General features: G+C 32.9%; 3 protein-coding genes across 4 annotated transcripts; 2 read left to right on the top strand and 1 right to left on the bottom strand.

The window, feature by feature from the left end:
- The first annotated feature begins 5,703 nt into the window (after positions 1-5,703).
- Positions 5,704-7,688, top strand: LOC135125911 (uncharacterized). 2 transcript variants are annotated; one of them, XM_064051676.1, is made up of 8 exons: positions 5,704-5,798; positions 5,846-6,223; positions 6,269-6,351; positions 6,403-6,571; positions 6,616-6,939; positions 6,985-7,154; positions 7,194-7,302; positions 7,370-7,688. In XM_064051676.1, exons 1-5 carry the CDS (start codon positions 5,735-5,737, stop codon positions 6,732-6,734), a joined length of 813 nt encoding a protein of 270 aa, XP_063907746.1. In that variant the 5' UTR covers positions 5,704-5,734; the 3' UTR covers positions 6,735-6,939; positions 6,985-7,154; positions 7,194-7,302; positions 7,370-7,688. The 2 variants fall into 2 exon arrangements, with proteins under 2 accessions (XP_063907746.1, XP_063907747.1); XM_064051677.1 differs by lacking the exon at positions 6,269-6,351 and having other exon boundaries at positions 6,434-6,571; positions 7,370-7,651.
- LOC135125910 (uncharacterized MFS-type transporter C09D4.1-like) lies at positions 7,491-11,296 on the bottom strand. Its single transcript, XM_064051675.1, has 7 exons — positions 10,832-11,296; positions 10,464-10,566; positions 10,047-10,413; positions 9,802-10,004; positions 7,986-8,092; positions 7,824-7,934; positions 7,491-7,774 (listed from the first exon to the last, which is right to left on the bottom strand). The coding sequence occupies exons 1-7, from the start codon at positions 10,984-10,986 to the stop codon at positions 7,507-7,509; spliced, it is 1,314 nt and encodes a 437-aa protein (XP_063907745.1). The 5' UTR covers positions 10,987-11,296; the 3' UTR covers positions 7,491-7,506.
- A 7,694-nt stretch (positions 11,297-18,990) lies between these two features.
- LOC135125663 (retinol dehydrogenase 14-like) lies at positions 18,991-20,327 on the top strand. Its single transcript, XM_064051313.1, has 3 exons — positions 18,991-19,314; positions 19,361-19,597; positions 19,647-20,327. The coding sequence occupies exons 1-3, from the start codon at positions 19,182-19,184 to the stop codon at positions 20,144-20,146; spliced, it is 870 nt and encodes a 289-aa protein (XP_063907383.1). The 5' UTR covers positions 18,991-19,181; the 3' UTR covers positions 20,147-20,327.
- Positions 20,328-22,191: the final 1,864 nt, after the last annotated feature.

A 22,191-nucleotide genomic window follows, 5' to 3' on the forward strand; every position in this document is an offset into this window, starting at 1 on the left:
AAAAAGAAAATTCCCAGTTCAATGAATGAAGGAATGTGTTTTATTAAGATTTAAAATTCTAGTGGTGTCACAATTAATCTGATTTTATCGTAACTTTAATAAGTAATTTTATAAAATGATATATAATTAATAATAATATATAATAATTTCTATGGTTGTGATTTACTACTCCGCTTAAATTAAAAATAAAATTATAAAAATAACTTAAATTCAGAGTCATGTGAGATGGTAAATTAAAATTCTGTGATTAGGCAAAAGTTTTCTACTACATCTAACCACCAACCTTTAAAAGATTTCGATATCTTTATGTGTCTCTTAAGAAAGTGACAAAACACAGAAACTATCAACTTTAGATACTTATTATATAAAATATTTAACAAGAAACAAAGAGAATAAAAAACACGGTAAGATGCAACAGTAACACACAGAGTGTTCTATTTGAAAAAAACTGAAATATCGATATTTGAAAATAATAATAGTTTAGAATTTTTTATAAACACTCTGTATATTAAGACTAAATTTTTAATTCTATGCTAAATCGCATACTTTTTTTTAGTATTATAATTTATAACGCAGATTTTAAGAATAACTATTGCGATTTTTTGTTAATCCTAGCACTGTTATACGAAATTTAAGGAAATTGGAATAATTTGGTAATATGTAGCATTATAATTTGAAAAATAAGCTATGGTTATAAAATTGAAGAAGAAACCAATACATGACTAAATTCACAAGTCTAAGTTCGAGAAAAATTATGAAAACATTTTTTACGTCAATATGTTCACTTACAAAAACAAAAATGATAAATCAAAAAACGTGAAAATTTAGCCACTGGCGTCAGATTTATCGTAAACAATTTCTAAGTTTTTTGTAATGTTATAAAATGAAGAAATCTATGGATAAATATAAAATGCCTCCAGAATTATTTTGAACAATGAAAATCCAATTGATCTCAGATACCCACCACAAAGTAGTGAATTAAAATATGGTGAAATTTCCAAAAAACAAAACTACATTTGGACAAAAGAATTTTTTAAATTATTTTTTCTTTGCTTCATAAATCGTCCAGAACAACGTGTCATAAAATTGGTGTGCCATTTTTTGAACATCTTGCATAATATTCTAGTTAAAAAATACTAAGTTGTGTGTTACGCCTTCTGTATAGTTGAAAATCATTTTAGGGTATATTATTTTTTAAAGAACTTTACTTCAGCCCTTGACTATTTTTTTTCTATTTCTAAAAGTAATTAATAATATACTGAGGAGCTTGTGTTTAATAACTCATTCTATATCCTTTTTGCATGATAATTGTATTAAAGATGAACAAAAATTAATTTATTTTTTAGACAGACCAAATTTCGCATCAAATCTATGTATAATTACATCTTCAGTTAATTAACTGCAACAAAATTCTGAAAACAGGAAAACATTTTTTGAAAAAATAACCAAGTTACATAAGTTTGTACACAGAACACTTCTATACTTCTTAAAGTAAATTTTTCATAAATTTGTGACCAATAGAGGAACAATTTGTTTACTGTGTAATGTTGGTTGCAAACTTTAAATGAATCTTCCTACAATTAATTTCAAGATATTTAGAGGTTTACAACCTCTACATACCTTGATTAATTTTTTAAGGAGAGGAAATAATCACGCAACCCAAAAAGCACGTCCCATCAGTTAACGCGCCGATTTCACTTTTTTAAATTTTGCATCAAAGTATCTTGTTAAATTTTGACAAGGGTTGCATGAAAATCAACAAGTTGTTTTCTTCGCCTATACTCCCAGTGAACGTCTGTCACTTTATTTTACAAACTAAAATTTTTCATTATTTATTTTAATAAAATTTCAAGGTGTCTTTAGTTTGTGTATGGTGTGTTGCATAATTGTTACCGCTTCTTTAAAGAATGAACTGTACCATCTGATCGAAAAAAAGTCGTTTAGTGGGCCATGAAATTTAGTTTTATAATAACGGTTGTTCAATTGAAAAATTACTTAGAAAAGGCCTTAGAATTTCATTTGACACAAACGGCATGTCTGTTCTTAAAACATCCATAACGGGGTTTGGCACCCAGGGCGGTTCTCTATTAAGCACCCCCCCATATAAAAAATATTCTGTGATGTTATCAAAATTTACTTTCTTTCCTCTCTTTTCTTTTATCAATTTCAATCCTAAAAAGTTTGTTTCACATGAAGCCACCGAAACAAATGGTTCAAAAACTTTAGACAAAGTTCTACAGTAGCGGTCATTTCTACGGAACCACTCGATAAAAAGTCAAGTTGGTAGCCCTGTCATCTAGTACTTTACGCCGAACGCAGTTGGTAGCGGCAGTTGATATGGCAATCGAAATTAGAACAACACGAATGTTTCGGTTGCCCTTAGCTATGCCGCACTGTATCCGGTACAGACTGTATATTCTGTTCATCTATTTATTAAAATAAAATATCTACATTGACAATGGGGCCATCTAACCTGTCAAATTTTTGACACATATGTTTCCCCCAGAAACCCGTCAAGGTCACTTACACCAAACAAATTTTGAAAATTTACACTAGGGAGTGGTTCTATAGAAAAGATCGCGACTTTAGACTCGGAACATATGAATCTGAAAAGCTTCAATGTAGTCCACTGAACCGCTTCTTGAGAAGAAATGCTGGCGGCTTCCAAGTGGCGCCTCAGTCGTAAAATTTCCAAAATTGTCCTATGTAGAAAATTCATCGTAAATTTTTGTCAGATTTGTAACTATTTCATGAACAGCTTTTTTTGATGACGTTAGCAGTGGAATTTATAAACTTACCGCTGCAGTTGCTGTTCCTGCTGACGTTGCTTTTAGGGCTGAACATTGTCATTTATAAACTCCGATGCCAAGTTGTCGTTGATAGTAACTTTGATGTTCAATTTTTGCCGTATTTAAAGGGGTTGTAGAAGAAAAGTGGAGGATTTAAGTTGATTACTACAAAAATTTACCATTTTAGACATGTTTTAAGTTTCTTATTGTCGAAATAAGTCTACACACCCTAAGAAAACAGGCAAAATGTAGCCCCGCTCACCCGCCCTATCTCAATTGTGATGATTTTTTTCTTCGTCGTGAGCCAAGGGGACGGAGCTTAATTGCAAAATCCTTATTTCTTTGCGAGAAATTAAAAAGATGTTTTTGAGAATCGTGTTGTTCAAAGAATACTATGTATATTAAGAAAAAAATAAAGCCGAAGATTAGGCCCCACCCATACCCGCCCCGATCTCAATTCTCAATTGTGATTAATTTTTCATTTGTTGTCAGATCGAGGGGCGGGGCTTAATTGCAATATCGATATTTGTCTACAAGAATTTACCATTGTAAACATGTTTTAAGTTCCTTGTTCTAAAAAGACAACTACGTATGTTAAGAAAAAAGACAAAATAAAGCCCCGCCCACCCGCCCTACCTCAATTGCGGCCTTTTAAATGCAAAATTCTTATTATTTCTCTCTCTACAAGAAATTACCATGTAAGACATTTTTTGAGTATCGTGTTATTCAAACGATACTATGTATATTAAGAAAAAATTAAAAACAGTTTGTGATCATACATATTTTTCTTTTAATTTTAGTGAAATTTTTGCATGATGTGTTTTTAAAAATCAATATCTCAATTATTAAAGGAAACTTCAGAACACGGTTTTTAACACCGTTTTCAGCTTACAAAACTTCAGAAATCATACTAGATCATGGCCGACTAGTATAAAGATTATGGCCTGTCCAAGAGGTACAAAGACTTCAAATATATATTTCAAGTCTTTGAAGAGGTACCATACGTGTTGCCATCTATTAATAATTATTAATTACACTTAATAAGTTAGCAAAATTTTAATTTGATTTGACATTATGAGACTTCAAAACGGGTAATGGTGGTTTGTTTTGGTATGAATGCCTTTGTGCCTTTTAAAAAGTGTTAATAATTCTTTTGTCGTTTTTGAATTATTAATAGATGGCAGCACGTATGGTACCTCTTGGACAGGCCATAATCTTTATACTAGTCGGCCATGACTAGATATATCGCCAAATTTTTTTTTTTATTAGAAACAATACACAGTAAAAAAAACTTGTGTCATAGAAGTTGCTAACTTTTTTACTATATCTTAGTCCCAACAAATAAAGTCAAAAATAGACCCAGTACGATTTATAAAGTTTCGCAAGCTGAAAACAGTGGTGACAACCCCTTTCCAAGATTTCCATAAATAACTTAAATATTGATTTTTTAAAATACGTGATGCAAAAATTCAACAAAATTTCCAAAATATATGATAATAAATGAAAAAGCTGCCCTCGCAATTATGTAGTGAAAGTTGTGGACAAGTTACATTTAACATTTCATCACCATAGGTGTGTTAATAATGGAGATATTACATTCTGAAAATACAGCGTGTTATTGAAAGGTACGTACAACAAAATGGACAGTTCTTCGCGAAGTCTAAGAAGTCGGAAAAACTTACTTTGTCTTATCAAAATTTTAAGGGGAAAATGAACCCTTATCCAATCTTTTTAGACGCTATTGAAGGATAAATAGGTAAAATTAATTTATTTTAGTAAATCCTAGCAACTGTAACAATAAAACTTTTGTCAAGACTAAATGTTGCTATAGAAACGAAAGATGATCTTTTTATCAGAGGCGTACAACGAATTTGGACATAAATTTTAATAATTTTTATCTCTAAAAGGAGAACACTTTTACCTGAACTTTTTTTAACTTTTAGCACCCATACTTCGAGACCAATTGTCGATTTTATTTTGTACGTACCTTTCAATAACAGGCTGTATATTGACATCAACACCATAAGAGCCAAACGTAACGACTCCGCTTAAACACGTGTTTCATTATTTGTGTTGAAGAGCATAATACCAAGTTCAATTTATAGTAAAAATATTGTTCCTATACAAACTTATTTAGCCATCCGAACTTAGACACCACTTTTCACCCTCTTTGGGGTTGAATCTCGAAAAATGCTGAAATACATGTTTCATTATTTGTGTGAAGGTCCTATACAAATTTTACCACCCCTTTTCACCCCTTAGGGGATGATTAAACGATGCCTCCAGCATAAAATTAACATCCTCTCCAAATTTCAAATTTCTATTATTAGGGGTTTAGGCTGGGCGTTGATAGTTTGATAAGTAGTCGGGTACCACCGTGGTCGACACATTGCTTTTTATATGCCCACAGTTATTTTAAAAATAAATTTCATGGCCGAGTAGAGAACATTTTTTTCTATCATGTGGTACCATTCAATGTACATTGTCTTATTATCTGAATTACTATTGCCATGGTCAGATTTTAAATATAGAGTAGTCCACGAGTCAGATATGTGTTTAAAGACTTCAGTTTTCAGTACTACAAATGTGGTACTAAACAGAATGAATTTAGTATTCTTCTGTACCAATTTCAAGGACTTATTCCTTGATAATTTCTCATATTTTTCTGTTCGTAACTTTTTGAATCGAAAATTTATTAAAAAAAGTCATAGATTGTTAATTATCTAAAAAAAATCTTCAGAATATTTTCGTTAGGTCACCATTACGGAAACAAAAAAAATATTGTATTCTTTTTTCAAGGTGACGACCAAATGACCCCTAGTCCCGAAAACTCATCACCATCCCCTCACTACGAACCAAAAAAATCTCTGCCTACCTAAAATGCACGATGACACTATAATGCCTTTTGACATTCTCCGTCAAACCCAAAATTTTCGTATGTCAAAATGTTAAACCGCCCATTTTCATCAATCAATACGAACATCTTCGACGAAACAACCCACAATTCCTGTAAGTACTTCATTCTAAAATCTCCCACATCTAAAATCTCTATCTAGCTCCTGCTACTCTATGTGGTCAGAACGTTCTCGTCTCACAAGAACAACGCCAAAAAGTTTACAACACCTTAACCACTTCCATCGCCGGAATGCCTGCATATTCAGGCCACTACCCTCCAATACAACAAAACTATCCTAACCAAATTATGATGCAACAAAACTATCCCAATCCCGTCACCTTTACTTTCAACCCAAACCATTCTGTTCTTCCGCAACATAACTGCTGGCAGTGCCCTCCTACAATGGGAACTCTAAACCAACTACAGCAGATGAATGCTATAGATATGTTGGCGCTACAGGGCCAGTTAAACGAACCATATAGGTGTAGATTCCACTTGGACAATCAAACCTCGACTTCTGACTTGTCTAAAGAAAATGGTGAGTTTTTGGGAAAAGTACTAAAAACGTGACGGTGGTTTTTAGTTCTTAGACCCGATTTGAATAATCTTGCGGGGATTTTAAAGAGTAAATGGCCGTACTGGCTGCAAGCTCCCACCAATAGAAATGTTTGCCTGTTGTCTTTCGTGATTCTCAGTTTTCATAAATTGTTTTGTTAGCACAAAAAACTAATTCTTAGAAATGCGATAGCCAAAGTGGAGGGGAACGTCTACGATGACGTCGACAAGCAGGACGAGGCGAAAAAAGTCAATTTTGACTTAAATACCACGAAGGACGCGGTCTGTCAAGCCGAATTTGGTTGCAGTTGCTGTCAGAACCAAAATAATGGTATGATTTATATTTGTTCAGCTTGGTTTTACATTGTTTTCTAGATCCTCAACCAAAGCCAGCAAAATCTTCAAAAAGACGCAGGAAAAGTCGCAAGCGGGGTGGAAACTTCTCGGAAGAGAGTGCTACGGAGGATGACGATCACGAAACTGACAAACTGTAGTACTTATTTTATTTTTCATAATCGCAAAAACAAAATTTGACGTGACGTTTAAAAAATGAGAACAGGAAGTAAAAACACTTTTGAACATCTTAATACTTTTGTGAATGGGCGCTTTGAGGAACTCCGGTACGACCATGAAAGCTTTTGTAATCAGTTGATTGGGATGACCGAGACGCTGAATTTGATCGTTTCTTCAAGAACAAAGGTGATAATTGTGAGTTGCTGACAGTTGTTTGTAAAAGTTTTGTAGCTTGAGGTGTTATGCAACCGTTTGGTTTTCTTAAAGCAACACCAGGAGTGTCTCGACGGTGTTTTAAAATTAATTGAGAAATGGGAAAATCAGTGGGACGAAACCATATCCGGTTTTGAAAAGAAGTATGAATGTTTACAAAGTATTGAAGATAAGTACAGGAGTTCTATGTGAGTAATTTACGAAACAGTACTACCATTGTAGTTTAGTTTTGACATTGCAGATAAAATTTTCACGAATTTGAAGAACTCCTATGAGGTGATTGAAGGTATTGAGAAGAAAATTTCCGATTGTGTTGAGGCGTCAGAAAAAGAACCGGTAATGCATTATTATGCGTTATTATGTAGATTGGGCTTAACATGCTAGTTTTAAATTCTCTTTTTAGGTCTTTTTACTGTTCCAAGTTTTTAGCAGGAACCTTCGTTTATTAGAAAAACTATACTCCTACATTCAAAAGTTGAAGTACTGGACCGACGTTAACGAAAACTTTCTAGTAAAACGCTGTATTTGTAACAGGATTCTTTAATTTCTTACGTTGGCTTCTCTTCGCCTCAACGTTGGTCTTACAAAATAAATAATTATAGAATAAATTATTAACACTACAAAAATTATGGCATGTACTATTTTGTAATCTACGGCTTCAAGTAAAGCATCGAAAATGAGAGTGTATATTATTGTAAATAAATAAATAACAGAAGTCAAGACTGAGCAAGCAGCTGCTTCTGGTACTGGATACATGACTTCTGTCGCAAATTCGAAGCCTACAAGTAAAGTGCTTGCTATGAAGAACCTGAAAAATATTATAAAGGTATACATGTCTTTGAAAATGATATACTTACCCAAATATTGGAATTGTGAAATAGGTTGCTAACTGACTTTCTAACTCTAGAGAAATAGCAACGAAAATGTAAGTAATTGCTGACAAGAAAATAACGAAAAAGGAAGTCAGTCTAAAAAAAGAAAGTTATACACATATAGATTTCAGTTTAGGTTTGAGATACTTGAAGTGGTGCCATTTATCGAGGGCATAACCGAAAACCACGCTACCTAAACATCCTCCTGCGGCTATGGCTATGGCACTAATTATTCCAATTTCACTTTCATAACCCTAAAAATGATAAAACATGAATGATGAAATACCTATTTAATTTCTAAATAACTATATTTTGATATTTCATACATAGGTTTCTAACAATTCTAAACATACTGTATTTCAGTTTAAGTTCTAATGTGTACAAATAGGTAGTATGAAACTCAGCCAACTCTAATTCATTTTATTTTCAATCGTTCAATTCGATACAACAAAGTAAAGGACCTACAGTAACAATAATTTTATCCATAGTTGGATTTGGATTTATTAGCTGTGAGAAAAACAATTTTCTCATACAGCGCCAACTTGAGGATGTTTTTTATTGTTGCAACTCATTTGCTGCTCATGCCGACTTAGGTCGCATAAATTTGCCTGAAATCTAAAAGAATGAGTGTCCCAATTTTTAACTAAAATTTTCCTTTGGTTGAAAGTTGTAAAAAACTATTCCAACTTTATTAAGATTAAATTGGCCTCTCCCAGTAATAAAAGTTTTGCTATCTCTACACAATAATGCTACATTAGCATTTTCTCAATCGTTGGTTTAAGCATTGATTAAGTACATATGTTTGTACTTTTATTTTATGGTTTAAGCAACAGGTTTTCATTCCAACAAGATCGCATAATTATACCTTTTTTAAACAACCTTCATTTTTTTACCAAAATTTACGACTAGGTTTTTTATATATAAAAAAAAACCTGTAGGTGTGTGTGAGATTATACTCGGCTTTTACTTTTTTACTTATTAGAGTGGAAATACTAAGAGAATAATGTGTTGAACCCTCAGAGCTTTTACTGACGGCGTATCAATTTTAATTTGAAAAGGTAGAATTCTGCCTCCTCTATTTTCATACGTATGTGTATAAACATGGATGATAAATACTGGTAAACAACGACAAAAGGAACGCAACATTATTTACGTGCGTTCTCTCAGTCTTCTGATTCTTACATAACTGACATTATTATTTAATGAAAAATCTCGTAGCGGAATGAAAATTTCACTACTGTTAGCATGGTTCCTTACAAAAAAAGAGCTGAAATTTTGCATAACAAAGTACAAAATGAAAATAAAAATTGTGTATCCATAGAATTCGAATGACAAATAGATAATCAAGAGAAAGTGCAAGAAAACACACAAAAATCCGGAGACTTATTATAAAACTTCTATAATTCAGGCTCGGGAAGTAAAAAAGAGCAATAGGTACGGTACAATGTTGTGTTGAATTTATTAACATGGTTAATATGTCATCTGTCAGAATAATTATGACATTTCAGCTTTCGTTGCTATTATAATTAGGTACACATTCCGAAAGAGGTGGAACAAATCATTGCCCACTTGGATATTAAAATCATTTATGAAAGCCCTCTAATAAATTAAATGTTTAGAGGAGGAGAAGAATTGGCGTTTTTTTGTTATTATTACGCCATTCTATGGAAAAAACAGTTGCCTTGTTTTTCACATATCTATATCATAACAAGATTAGGAAAAAAATCATAACCAGTTTTTATGAATAATTGTACCTGACATTATATCGTGTTATTTATAATGTACATATAATTCCCTATTTATAACTAAATACATACTTAGATGTAAACTGACTACCATTCACACAACACACATATATGACTATTGATTACCATATGAAATAAAAAATCAAACTTTTACAAATAATTAACGCATGACCTGATAAAAATCTTATTTTGCTAAACTAAACAAAACTGGCGCTTACCGGAAAATACTTGAGGTAGACAGGATTTAGAATAATCCCAAACGCAGTATACAGTCCGTTACTTCCCCCAAACGCCACCCCCAATAATATATAATCTCTGTTCGTAGCCATCGCCTTCAAAAGCTCCCAAGTTGAAGGTGTCTCCACTTCCACAATACAAACTTGCGATTGACTTGGAGGAAGAGGTGGTTTCGCCCTAAAAACTACCTCCCCATATCAACCCTTCCTTCAACTTCCATACTTACATATTAAAACCAAAACTAAAACCGCCACAGTAATTGACGCATTAATAATCACCATTATAAGAAAATCGTGTCCTATGTCGTCCATATTGTCGCTATTTTTCACAACATGTGATCCAAAAATGCTCCCCATGGCCACCCCTATTTGAGTCCCTAAAATAGCGATAGCACATGCTGTGGATACCTCTTCAGCACCGAACCACGTTGACGCTAGCTTGGAGGGGATACTCAGCATGAAAACCTGGGCTATCGCACATAGAATCTGACCAATCAAGACAACGTAGTAACGATCCCGTGATGCCGAGAGGAGCTTGATTAGGCTGCCTAGGGCGGTCATGCCAGTACTCACTATAGCCGTGATCCTTAAATTCTAGATATGGGTTCATGAATGAGTTTGGGGTTGGAGTGATGGGGGCTTACGAATTTTTCGATGATGTAGTTGATAGGGAGGCAGAAGACGATGAAGCAGATCATGAAGACTAAACCGGTTAAGTCTGTGAGGGTACTGTCTACATCGTAGTATCTTAAAAACAGGAAAGTCGTTACTTTTGTGTTTGTTATGATTACGAGTTTTAGGGCAGCAGAATAAATTATAAAGTTTTTTCGGTGACAACTTTAATTAAAGTAATCCCAGTGATAAGATTGGCATCAAATAACTAAAAATTTAAATATGGCACAGGTGTGTTTTGAACTGATTTTTTTTGTAACTAGGTACTTACACGTGTGGTTTACAAAGGACTGTATGATATAAAATAGGACAGGACTTAATATAATATGTAGTAACTTACTTTGTGGTAATGTTTGAAATGATGGTATACTGAAGGAACTGGAAGAAGTTGACCGACGAGTAGAGACAAAAAATTAACAGTATGACCCATCTATATTTGTACACTTTCACAGAATCGTTGTCTTCTGGTTGTGGTTCCAGTTTCTGTTCGTCCATGATTTCTGTTGTGTTACTACTTCACTAATAACTTTGATTGATTGATGTTCTCGAACTTGAAACCTTTTTAAATAGATACTTTCTGTTGATCTGTTGTCTATTGTTATTTTTATGCACCTGGTTTTTGAACTTATCGCTAAGGTAACCTACATAGCGCATTAGAGGTTAACTTTGTAAGCGATGATTTTTACCAACACACAACTATTTAGTAAAACACTTTACGAGCAAACTTCAAGGCTACTGGCTTATTAATGCAATTGAGACAGTTGTGTACATAATTAAATTGTTGTAGTTGATAGTAAAATCATGATTTTTAGGCACGATAATGTTATCTCATTTTTCAAGTATTTCCTTATCTCTAAAAAAATATCTACTCGTATGCGTAATAGATAGATATGGTCATCAGCTTAGTGGCCAAGTATGAGTATACTTGAATAACATATTTAAGAATATGATTTATAAAGAACTATATTGTGAAGAATCTATAATATAGAATCAAGGTCTGTACCTGTGCTTACTACATGTATGTGATTCATCATGTTGTTAGCTAATCCAAAATCTAATCTTCATAAAACTGTATTGCATGTCCATTAATTGAAAACTGAATTTTTCTTTAAATGACTAAAAAATTTTCCATAGATATTTACTCTTTTTACAAAGTAGGTAATTAATGAATCATTTCAGTAATTATATGATAAAAAACAATGAAAACAATGTCGTTTGTAGGTAAGCGATTTTATAGTCGTAATCGTTGTTTTTCTTTGTTATGTAATAAATCGTCAGTACATCAAATGACAAATGACTTTTAAGAAAATTTCAGCAATCCCTGCATGCAAGGTCACACCGCAACGTTTTGAAACCCGGATTTTCTTATCGACAATATAGTAGTGACTTCCGACCACAAATCTTTTTAATGTAGAAGGCTAATTTAAACTTAATTTTGCAACGAATTATTTAATTTCGTGTTTAAAATAAGTATTCTTGCGTTTAAAACCACACCTCAGCACCGGTGTATGCTTTTTCAGGAGTAGTAATTTTACTTTTATTGGTTTTATTTAACAAAAGTTGTTTTTCGGCCTTTGTATTCAGGACGTTATTTTCTCATTTTATGTAGTACATTGTATTAAAAATCGATGTTAAAGGCAGTTGGTCAAGGCACAGCTGCAAGAAACTACAATAAAAATTGTAACACCGCATTCGACCAACAACACCAAATTTTGTCCAATCCTTATTTATTATCATATTTAGATCCAAATTTTTCAACTTGTTGCTTTAGAGTCAGTCTATTTTTACTTCCCAAGAATAAGCTAAGGAAGTATTGTAATCGGGTCTGTCTGGTGTCTGTATAGATTTTTATTAGACACACAATCTCCGAAACTAATCGACTGACTGTTGTCAAATTTTGTACGTAAATATATTAGGAACATCATGTAGATAGTAAAACGTTCACCAAAATTTGGCTAATCATCCTCACCACGAAAGGGATGACGTCATCTCCAAAATTTACAATAATATATTTTTTTTAATTTTATAAAATAAGATACTTTTGCACTTGTGGTGTATGAATCTGTCTTGAGTTTTCAGCCTGGACATCGAGATTTTTGGGAAAAAAGTCAAAATTGTATAACATTTTGCAATTTAATTTTGAAACTACAAAACCGAATACACTGAAATCGCAGACTTTTAAATGATGGTAAATCGTTATTCAAAATTTATTCGTTTATCCCCTCTCAAAAATTGATGACATGTCAAAATTTTAGTCAAATAATTCGTATCAAAAATGTGCAAAACATGACGAGTTTATATTTGTGATTTACCATTCCATTCATAGTTTTTAGAATTGCTTATACAGGGTGACAAAAAAATTTAATTTTATTGATTAAATCAGAAACTGCAAAACCGAATGTTTTGAATTCTTGTAAACGGTATAAAGTTATCGTAAGCATGGTAAATTTGTAATGAAAATACATATATCTGTTTATCTCCTCCAAAAAGTTGATGACGTCATCTCAAAATTTGCTGAATAAATTCTATCGAAAATGTGCAAACTATTTTCCCGAAAATTTGAGAATACAATACCGTTATTATTTTGCAAAAATATTAATGACATCACAAACGTTTATAAAAGAAAAGCTCATTTGAAACACACCCGTAGCACGCTTCTCTACATTTGCTTTAACATTGCATACATATCTTTATTTTAATTTAAAATTTTATATTTTTTTGAAAAAGTTGGATATTTTTTATTGTACGTCAAGGGCGTGGGAAGTTCTGTCGAAATAAACTTCGATCAATTTTTATTTTTACGCTTAGGTTATTCGTAAAAAATAAAATGTATCCGATAAAATTTAACGGCTCATGTAAGATATTAGATACAAGACTTCTATAAAATATGGCAAGACAATAAAATTAACGCAATAATTGCAAATCACCATCTAAAATTTAGTTCTTCATTCCTTCAGAAGAATGTTGAGGTCTTCACAGAAAATTATTTAATGAAAAATAAAAAAAAATGGGTGAATGAAGTGAGCTGTTTTCTTTCTATTCTTAATTTGGCATTAAAGAAGTGTATGTAGAAACCGCAGAAATTTGAATTAATGTACTGTCTTATAGTAATTAACACTTGCTTCTAATTATATATACTATTCTCGAGCCACATATTTTTTCTTTTTACTTCCCGAGCGTAAGCAAAGGAAGTATTGTAATCGAGTCGGTCGGCCGACTCTCTACTTTTACGTTTTCTCGATCTTTCATGACCCCTAGAAGACGAAGAAATAGGTCTCCCATTTCCGTCTGTCTGTCCGTCTGTCCGTCTGTCCGTCCGTCTGTCCGTCCGTCTGTCCGTCTGTTGTCCCGGATTTTTATTAGACAGATAATCTCCGAAAGTACTCGACCGATTGTTGTGAAATTTTGTACTTATATTAAGAATATCATGTAGATGGTAAAACGCTAACCAAAATTTGTCTAATCATCCCCACCACTAATGCGATGACGTCACTTCAAAATTGTACATAGTAAATGGGTTTTCAATTGTATAAAATAACATAGTCCTACACATGTAGTTTACAACTCCTAATCGACTTTTCACCCGAAACGTCCAGATTTTTGGAAAAAAAATCAAAATTATAAAACAACATTTTGAAATTTATTTTTAATCTGCTAACCAGAATGCTTTGAAATGTTGCAGATGTTTTAAGGCTATAAAGAGCATCATAAATTTTTAGTCAAAAAATATTTGCTTATCCCCTCCTCCAAAAACTTGATGACGTCAGCTCAAAAGTTTGTGGAATAAATCATATCTAAAATGTACAAAATATGATGAGTCTGTACTTGTGATCTATCACTCCATTCATATTTTTTGGATTTGCATATACAGGGTGACTCAAAAAAATTAATGAATGCCTAAATATATTTTATTGATTTAATCAGGAACTACAAAACCGAATGCTTTGAAATCTTGGGAATATTTTAAAGTTATTATAAGCATGGTAAACTTTTGTTCAAAATGTACTTGTTCATCCCTCCTAAAAAAATTGATGACGTCACCCTTAAATTTTGCTGAATAAATCCTGTCTAAAATGCAAAAAATATGATGAGTTTGTACTTGTGATTTATCATTCCATTCATATTTTTTAGATTTTCTTAAGAGGTGGTTCAAAAAAATTAATGAAGTCAATTTATTTTATTGATTAAATTAAAGGCAACACTTATTATTAGTATTACACCTCAACCAACCCAATTTGGTAGACACAAAATTTGTTAAAGGAAAAACTCGGTTGAAACATAAGGGTAGCACGCTTATTTACATTGACTTCGACATTACAGACCTGCATTTGTTTTATGCGATCACTTGGTTCCGCGAATGTGAAATAGACATGTTTATAATCAACCAATTGTGAATTTCACCGTCAAGAATTAAAATAAAACCCAATGTTTTATATAATAAGCGGAAGTCGAAGCAATAAAACCGATGGTCGTTTTGTTTACAGTTTCTCTGTTTGACTCTCACGTATGCTGTTACGCTTGTCATCTTAAATTAAGAATGTTTATACATAAACGATTTTCAGTTGCCGTATACGTGAGTAAATTGTTTCGTTATTTTATTGATTATAAAAAATCAATATTCAAAACGACCCAATTCATTTTCCCGAAAATTTGGGAATACAATAATTTTATTCTTAGTATTACACTACATCTATCCCAACTGATATACGTGTCCTTGCAAAAATGTTGACCTCATCGCAATTTTTTTTAAATTCCCACTACAAAAATGTAATGAGAAAAAAACACAATAGTCATGCAGTCGTCAAGTTTCCGACAGCGAGGGAAGTACTGTCTAAACTCTTTAGACCAATTTTTTATAATCTGCTAGTACGCGTAGACGATTTGTTGTGTTCAAGAGCATTATTACCAAGTTTCAAGTAAAAACGCCATAAAAATATTTTTCCCATATAAAATTTGCACTTTTGACTCGCTTAGGGGCTGAATCTCGAACAATGCTAAAATACGTTTTTCATCATTTGTGTTGAAGAGAATTAATATCAGGTTTTCAGTAAAGTTTTTTACGACAAAAATATTGTTTCCCTTACATACCCCTTTTCTCCCCCCTTAGGGGTTGAATATCGGAAAATGCTTAAATGCGTGTTTCATTAATTGTGTTGTGGTGACCAAATTTGAATCAAATTTTCGCGCTGAAATTAATTAATAGCGCAGCGGCGCGAAATCACAGCATGGTGACAAGACGCTGTAAGTTAGCTAGGTTAAATTAGTTGGTTTGGCAGTTAATAAAAGGGAAGAAGCCGAAAATTAATCGTAACGATGGCATCCAGTTTTCCCCAACCCGTGCAGCTAATTCTTGCGGCTTTCTAATCGGAAAAGTGCTAATTTTCGACCGACGCTACACGTGCTGTAAATTTGTTTTATTACTGTAAACTCACCGATCAGGTTAGGATTTTAATCGTTAACTGGTGCTAACACAATTTAACAAACACTTACTAGGAGATTTCTTGAAATTCACTTAGTCAGGATAACACCCTTTGTCTAATTATGAATAAGTTTCTGGATGCTAACACGTCAGTGTTATATTATAACACTTCTTAATTCTTCACACAAGATTGCTAACAGTTCATTAACCGCAGTTAAATTAACAAAGTTCATTACATCGTGAATTAGCGGGGGTTAAAATAATTTCTTTCCTTAGGCAGTTATCATCGTTATTGTCATCGTTATCATCATTACAACACCAAGGCATTTCTTCGCAACGTTAAAGATTGGTTATATCACCGAGGCATTTCCTCGCAACGCTTAAAAAATATATGGATATTTTTTGTGTTTATTTATTATGTGTTTGAGGTAAGCAGTTCACGATATAAAACTTCAAACGAAGTTGTTTAAGTAACCAATTACTTGGATCATGGCATAATGTAACATAATCGTTGTTTGAATCGTTGATAAAGGGTGGCAAATATTAATCTCATGTAAATTTGTTAGGTTTGGAATTTTTCACCTCAAACAATATTTTTCTACCTCACAATTTTAACCTCAGTAATTTTCTTTGTTGTATAATTTAAGGACAAACTTCTTCTCTACGTGAACAATCATTCGCCCCACCATTTCTTATGCTTCAGTAGCCTGGAGTTTCGAGCCTTCCAAAACCCAATTTCATCGTCTGGAAGTCCTCCAGACAAAAATTCTCCGACAAGATTTCAGGACTCCCTGGTTCGTCAGAAACAACATCCCTTCTATGTATAATCCCTTCTTCTCATCTTTTTATCTGAGGCCCCAAGGACAGGTTTGTACTAGTTATCTTATGAAAAATCTAACTTTAAGAGCAAAAAATTTCGAGTTTTTATTGGAACATGAATGAAAACGCAGAAAAAATTATTATTATTTATTTTAATAATTAAAAAATTGAGATCGGCAAAAATAAATGGGTAAACATTTTAGTATTTAGTGTTAAAAACACATTCCAAAAGGTTATACAAAAATCCATTCAGTGGAATCGGGTTCCGAGGTATAAACCTTACGGCACTCCACTAGTAGTGTTTTATTCAGTAAACGGAAGTCAGAGCAATAAAAAAGTCTGGACCGTCGCATTGTCATCCGGTCATTGCAATTCGAAGAAACCATGTTTTAGTTTCGTTTGTATTTCACCGTCACGTCTACAGGTTGATAAGTGTTATGGCTATTTGTCTTAAATTACAAGTACTGTACAGGGTGTTCATTTTATCTGTTCACACCTGACAACTTTTGTATAAGCAACATATTATACACCCCAGAGACGACTTCGTGCAATTTAATTTTTTTTAATACGCAATCATAGCAATCACAGAAAAAAATCACAAAGATGTCAATGACAAAATCGAAAAAATTAATTCAATTTATTTTAAAATGCCCCGCTGTAATGCGAAAAAAAATAATAGGCATGCAGTCGTCACGTTTAACACAGCGAGGGAAGTACTGTGTAAACTCTTTAGATCAATTTTTACGTTCCGAGCGTAAGCAAAGGTAGTATTGTAATCGAGTCCGTCGGCCGACTCTCTACTTTTATATTTTCTCGATCTTTCATGACCCCTAGAAGACGAAGGAATAGGTCTCCCATTTTCGTCTGTCTGTCCGTCTGTCCGTCTGTCCGTCTGTCTGCCGTCCCGGATTTTTATTAGACAGATAATCTCCGAAAATACTAGACCGATTGTTGTGAAATTTTGTACTTATATTAGGAATATCATGTAGATGGTGAAACGCTAACCAAAATTTGTCTAATCATCCCCACCACTAATGCGATGACGTCACTTCAAAATTGTACATAGTAAATGGGTTTTAAATTGTATAGAATAACATAGTCCTGCACATGCAGTTTACGACTCCGAATTGAGTTTTTACCCGAAACGTCCAAATTTTTGGAAAAAAAATCAAAATTATAAAACAACATTTTGCAATTTAATTTTGAATCTGCTAACCCGAATGTTTTGAAATGTTGCAGATGCTTTAAAGCTAGAAAGAGCATCATAAATCTTTAGTCAAAATATATTTGATTATTCCCTCCAAAAACTTGATGACGTCAGCTCAAAAGTTTGCCGAATAAATCCTATCTAAAATGTACAAAATATGATGAGTCTGTACTTGTGATATATCGCTCCCTTCATATTTTTTGGATTTGCGTATACAGGGTGAGCCAAAAAAATTCATGGATGCGTAAATTTATCTAATTGATTTACTCAGGAACTACAAAACCGAATGCTTTGAAATCTTGAAAATAGTTTAAAGTTATCATAAGCATGGTAAGTTTTTGATCAAAATGTATTTGCTCATCCCCCTAAAAAATTTATGACGTCACCACAAAATTTTACTGAATAAATTCTATCTAAAATGTACAGAATATGATGAGTCTTTTCTTGTGATTTATCATTCCATTCATATATTTTTGGATTTGCATATACAGGGTGACCCAAAAAAATTAATGAATGCGTAAATGTATTTTATTGATTTAATCAGGAACTACAAAACCGACTGCTTTGAAATCTACTGCGAAAAAAAACATAATAGGCATGCAGTCGTCACGTTCCCGACAGCGAGGGAATTAGTGTCTAAACTCTTTAGACCATTTTTTTTTACTATGATAGTTTCTGTGTTTATGTTTTAAAGTCGATCTTCAGACTTATCAAATCTGACTCATTTTCTCGATTATGCTTTGCACCTTTACAACAAAAAGTGGGATTTATCGATAAATTTATTCTGAAATTGCCTCCAACCTAGAGAGATATAATATATTTAATAGCCTTTCAGCATATAAACCTAAAAAAAACTTGTGGGCAAATCTTGAATTAATAATCTATGGAAATAGTATTTTCAGGATTAGTACAATGACTTGATGTATTGATGTTTACAAGTAAGGAATAAATAAAATTTAAAGCTAGGCGTAGTTTTGACTCATTATAGTGGTAGGAGTAAACTGACTAGTTTTTAAGAATTGGCGCCAGTAAAAGGACAATGTTATTGCAAATTAGCAAACAATCAACGAAAACGTAGACATATAGTAAAAATAATAACTACGTAGAATAAAATCCCAAGGACAGAATCATCCATATCGCACGCACTGTACGCGCCGAAATACATTTTAAATTAAGCTCAGTGAGTTTTGTATATACGTTAAGTGTAAACGTAAGTGGAAGTGAAATTTATATTTATATCTAAGAATGGAAGGTAAAACTGTGATAATTACTGGAGGAAATAGGGGTCTCGGAAAAGAAACAGCAAAGACGTTGGCGAAAAAAGGGGCAAAAATTATATTGGCGTGTCGAAATTTGCAAGCAGCATGTGAAGCCAAAGGTAAGTAAATATTTTTTCTGACAAAATTTTGTAAGAACTCCGTTAGAGGAAATAATTCGAGAATCCAAAAATACCAATATATTTGTCAAGCAACTAAATATATCATCTCTGAAGTCAGTTCGAGCTTTTGCTGAAGAAATAAATTCCAGTGAGGAACGTCTGGACGTCCTTTTACACAATGCAGCGATCGTTCCAGAAAAATTACAATTCACTGAAGACGAACTGGAACTAGCGATGGCAACTAATCACTTGGGTCCCTTTCTGTTAACGCATCTTTTGATTGGTGAGTTGTTTTTTTTACCAAACCGCAAATCATTTGTCGACATTTTCAGAATTGTTGAAAAAATCCGCCCCCAGCCGGATTTTAGTCACAAGTTCGGTCACTTATCACTTCAGTTCTCTGAACTCCAAAAACTTAAACCTGAAAACTGTACCGTTTCTTAAAAGTGTCAGAAGCATTTATTTTGATTCGAAATTCGCCAACATTTGTTTTACTAAGGAATTAGCACGCCGCTTACAAGGAACCGGTGTAACAGCTAATTGTTTTCATCCGGGACTTGTAGATACGGAGATTTGGACCAGAGCGCCTTCATTCTTTTCATGGCCTTTGGAGATTTTTAATAAAATGTTTTTTGTGACAGTTGAGAAAGGAAGCGAAACTGGAGTATTTCTTGCAAGTTCAGAAGACGTTGAAGGGGTTAGCGGGAAATATTTTGTGGACTATAAACAATGTCGTTTATGGGGAAGCGTCAATAACGAAGTGAAATGGAAGGAAATGTGGGATGTTTCGAAAAAATTGGTTCAATTATCTATCTCAGATTCGCACATTTGAATGTGCGAATTTGTGGTTACGCAATTACATAAATTGTTATTCCTTTTTATACACACTTAACACATACGTCTACAACGGATTATGTAAGCTGCGTAAGATTATCACAAGGTAGAAGAGTGTTTAAAGTTATAATAAATTAATAAGTATGTAATTTTCTCACATGACTTTTGTACTTAGTTTTCGTGTTTCAGGGACTAAATAAAAGCTTTAGATCTAGATATTACAAACATTTTTAGTTTTGGATTATTACTATTATTAGCGTCCACAGGTTTTGGTACCTATAGGTATAATACAGGGTTAGTATAAAGTCCCGGAACGGTCGAATCACTTTGTTATTTGAAAAGTGTTTTTACTTCCCGAGCGTAAGCAAAGGAAGTATTGTAATCGAGTCCGTCGGCCGACTCTCTACTTTTACGTTTTCTCGATCTTTCATGACCCCTAGAAGACGAAGAAATAGGTCTCCCATTTCCGTCTGTCTGTCCGTCTGTCCGTCTGTCCGTCTGTCCGTCTGTCCGTCTGTCCGTCTGTCCGTCTGTCCGTCTGTTGTCACAGATTTTTATTAGACAGATAATCTCCGAAAGTACTCGACCGATTGTTGTGAAATTTTGTACTTATATTAAGAATATCATGTAGATGGTAAAACGCTAACCAAAATTTGTCGAATCATCCCCACCACTAAAGCGATGACGTCACTTCAAAATTGTACATAGTAAATGGGTTTTCAATTGTATAAAATAACATAGTCCTACACATGTAGTTTACAACTCTGAATCGACTTTTCACCCGAAACGTCCAGATTTTTGGAAAAAAAATCAAAATTATAAAACAACATTTTGAAATTTAATTTTTAATCTGCTAACCAGAATGCTTTGAAATGTTGCAGATGTTTTAAGGCTATAAAGAGCATCATAAATCTTTAGTCAAAAAATATTTGCTTATCCCCTCCAAAAACTTGATGACGTCAGCTCAAAAGTTTGTGGAATAAATCATATCTAAAATGTACAAAATATGATGAGTCTGTACTTGTGATCTATCACTCCATTCATATTTTTTGGATTTGCATATACAGGTGACTCAAAAAAATTAATGAATGCGTAAATATATATTATTGATTTAATCAGGAACTACAAAACCGAATGCTCTGAAATCTTGCAGATGTTTTAAGGTCATAAAGAGCATAATAAATGTTTAGTCAAAATATATTTGCTTATCCCCTCCAAAAACTTGATGACGTCAGCTCGAAAGTTTGCCGAATAAATCCTATCTAAAATGTACAAAAAATATGGTGAGTCTCTTCTTGTGATTTATCATTCCATTCAAATTTTTTCGATTTGCATATACAGGGTGACTCAAAAAAATTAATGAATGCGTAAATTTATTTTATTGATTTAATCAGGAACTACAAAACCAAATGCTTTGAAATCTTGCAGATGTTGTAAGGTTATAAAGAGCATAATAAATTTTTAGTCAAAATATATTTGGTTATCTTCTACAAAAAACTGATGACGTCAGCTCAAAAGTTTGCCGAATAAATCGTATCTAAAATGTACAAAATATGATGAGTCTGTACTTGTGATTTATCATTCGATTCATATTTTTGGATTTGCATATGCAGGGTGACTCAAAAAAATTAATGAAGGCGTGAATTTATTTTATCGATTTAATCAGGAATTACAAAACCGAATGCTTTGAAATCTTGGGAATATTTTAAAGTTATTATAAGCATGGTAAACTTTTGTTCAAAATGTATTTGTTCATCCCTCCTAAAAAAATTGATGACGTCACCCTTAAATTTTGCTAAATAAATCCTATCTAAAATGCAAAAAATATGATGAGTTTGTACTTGTGATTTATCATTCCATTCATATTTTTTAGATTTTCTTAAGAGGTGGTTCAAAAAAATTAATGAAGTCAATTTATTTTATTGATTAAATTAAAGGCAACACTTATTATTAGTATTACACCCCAACCAACCCAATTTGGTAGACACAAAATTTGTTAAAGGAAAAACTCGGTTGAAACATAAGAGTAGCACGCTTATTTAC

Source organism: Zophobas morio, unplaced genomic scaffold, assembly GCF_036711695.1.
Source record: "Zophobas morio isolate AGI-343-1 ecotype UQ-CSIRO unplaced genomic scaffold, CSIRO_AGI_Zmor_V1 ptg000009l, whole genome shotgun sequence".
In the NCBI taxonomy this organism is placed as follows: Eukaryota; Metazoa; Arthropoda; class Insecta; order Coleoptera; family Tenebrionidae; genus Zophobas; species Zophobas morio.

Bases quoted from the DNA above. Each gene is read 5' to 3' on its own strand.
- LOC135125911 (XM_064051676.1), top strand. From the start codon at position 5,735: ATGTTAAACCGCCCATTTTCATCAATCAATACGAACATCTTCGACGAA. The intron at 5,799-5,845 runs GTAAGTACTTCA...ATCTCTATCTAG, and splicing joins CGAAACAACCCACAATTCCT to CTCCTGCTACTCTATGTGGT. The intron at 6,572-6,615 runs GTATGATTTATA...ATTGTTTTCTAG, and splicing joins CTGTCAGAACCAAAATAATG to ATCCTCAACCAAAGCCAGCA.
- LOC135125910 (XM_064051675.1), bottom strand. From the start codon at position 10,986: ATGGACGAACAGAAACTGGAACCACAACCAGAAGACAACGATTCTGTG. The intron at 10,414-10,463 runs GTAAGCCCCCAT...ACCCATATCTAG, and splicing joins ACTACATCATCGAAAAATTC to AATTTAAGGATCACGGCTAT. The intron at 7,935-7,985 runs GTATCTCAAACC...TTCTTTTTTTAG, and splicing joins GATAAATGGCACCACTTCAA to ACTGACTTCCTTTTTCGTTA.
- LOC135125663 (XM_064051313.1), top strand. From the start codon at position 19,182: ATGGAAGGTAAAACTGTGATAATTACTGGAGGAAATAGGGGTCTCGGA. The intron at 19,315-19,360 runs GTAAGTAAATAT...GAACTCCGTTAG, and splicing joins AGCAGCATGTGAAGCCAAAG to AGGAAATAATTCGAGAATCC. The intron at 19,598-19,646 runs GTGAGTTGTTTT...CGACATTTTCAG, and splicing joins GTTAACGCATCTTTTGATTG to AATTGTTGAAAAAATCCGCC.